Source organism: Nyctereutes procyonoides, unplaced genomic scaffold (assembly GCF_905146905.1).
Source record: "Nyctereutes procyonoides isolate TBG_1078 unplaced genomic scaffold, NYPRO_anot_genome, whole genome shotgun sequence".
Classification (NCBI taxonomy): Eukaryota; Metazoa; Chordata; class Mammalia; order Carnivora; family Canidae; genus Nyctereutes; species Nyctereutes procyonoides.
The window spans coordinates 259,392-260,817 of NW_026575128.1; the positions used below are offsets into that span (position 1 = coordinate 259,392).

At 47.8% G+C, this 1,426-nt stretch overlaps 1 protein-coding gene across 1 annotated transcript; it reads left to right on the plus strand.

Annotated features, from left to right (window-relative positions):
- The first annotated feature begins 487 nt into the window (after positions 1-487).
- Positions 488-1,426, plus strand: LOC129520497 (olfactory receptor 2A12-like). Its single transcript, XM_055341505.1, has one exon. The coding sequence runs from the start codon at positions 488-490 to the stop codon at positions 1,424-1,426; it is 939 nt and encodes a 312-aa protein (XP_055197480.1).

A 1,426-nucleotide genomic window follows, 5' to 3' on the forward strand; every position in this document is an offset into this window, starting at 1 on the left:
CCTGGCCTGGGGCTGACTGAAGGTAAAAATAAAGTGGAAAATAAATTGATGTCATCAACAGGACCAAGTAAGTTCTCTCACTGTAAGTTGCCAAATTGCATACTGGCTGTATGGCAATATTTATCTCTAAATGCCTGGCTGCCTTACTGAGGAGAAGGAGTTGCTAAGGGGAAGTAGAGATCAGCTAGTCCAATGCTTTCATTTCACAGCCGAGGAATCTGAGGCTGAAATAGGTAATTGCTGGTGGGTGGTCAGAGGCAGAGCTTGGACCATATTTGGAAGCCCTTTCCTCTTCACAGATTTCCTGAGAGTAGTGTCAGTGTCCAAGAGGAGGTAAAATAAGCTGTCATGTTGAGGGGATTGTGGTGTCTCATCATAACTGGACACTGACCACTGCTACTCCAACCCCATCGGTAACCCTCACCCTGGTGCATAGCTTAGCTAGTTCTCTGAATTGCTGTCTTTCCTTTTCATTTAGGAGAACATGATGCAAGAGTTTAACCAGTCCTCTGTGACTGAATTCATCCTTCTAGGCTTCTCCTTCAACCCCAGGACCACTCCTCTGCTCTTCACAGTCTTCCTGATGACCTACCTGTTGATTATTCTGGGCAACAGCTTAATCACCATCCTCATCTGCCTGGACTCACACCTCCACGCACCCATGTACTTCTTTATTGGCATCCTTTCCATATTGGATCTGGGCTACACCACTACAACTGTGCCCCAGATGTTGGCACATTTAGCCAGCCAGAAGAAGACCATCTCTTTTGCCAGCTGTGTGGCCCAAATGTACATTTTCTTGGTGCTAGGCATCACTGAGTCATGGCTCTTTGCCATGATGTCTATAGACAGGTATGTAGCCATCTGCCACCCCCTCAGATACAAGGTCATCATGAGCCCATGGCTATGTGGGGTAATGGTCATCTTCTGTGGACTCATGGGCATAATCTCTGCTCTTATCTACACTGTCTTTGCCATGTGTCTGCCATATTGTGGTCCCAACAAGATCAACCACTTCTTTTGTGAAGTCCCTGCAGTCTTAAAGCTAGCTTGTGCAGACACATCAGTCAATGACTGGGTAGACTTCATTCTCGGCTTTAGTGTCATCCTGGTCCCACTCTCCCTCATCCTTGTCATTTATGTCAACATCTTCATTGCCATCTTGAGGATCCGTTCAGCCCAGGGGCGACTGAAGGCCTTCTCCACTTGTGCCTCTCATATCATTGTGGTCACCATGTTCTGTGTGCCAGCCATGGTCATGTATATGAAGCCTGGCTCTGAGGCCTCCCTGGAAGAGGACAAGAAATTGGCACTGTTCTACAATGTTGTCTCTGCTTTCCTCAACCCCATCATCTACAGCCTCCGGAACAAGGATGTGAAGAGGGCTTTCCTCAAGGTGGTAGGTTGGGGCAGGGCCCCAGAATGA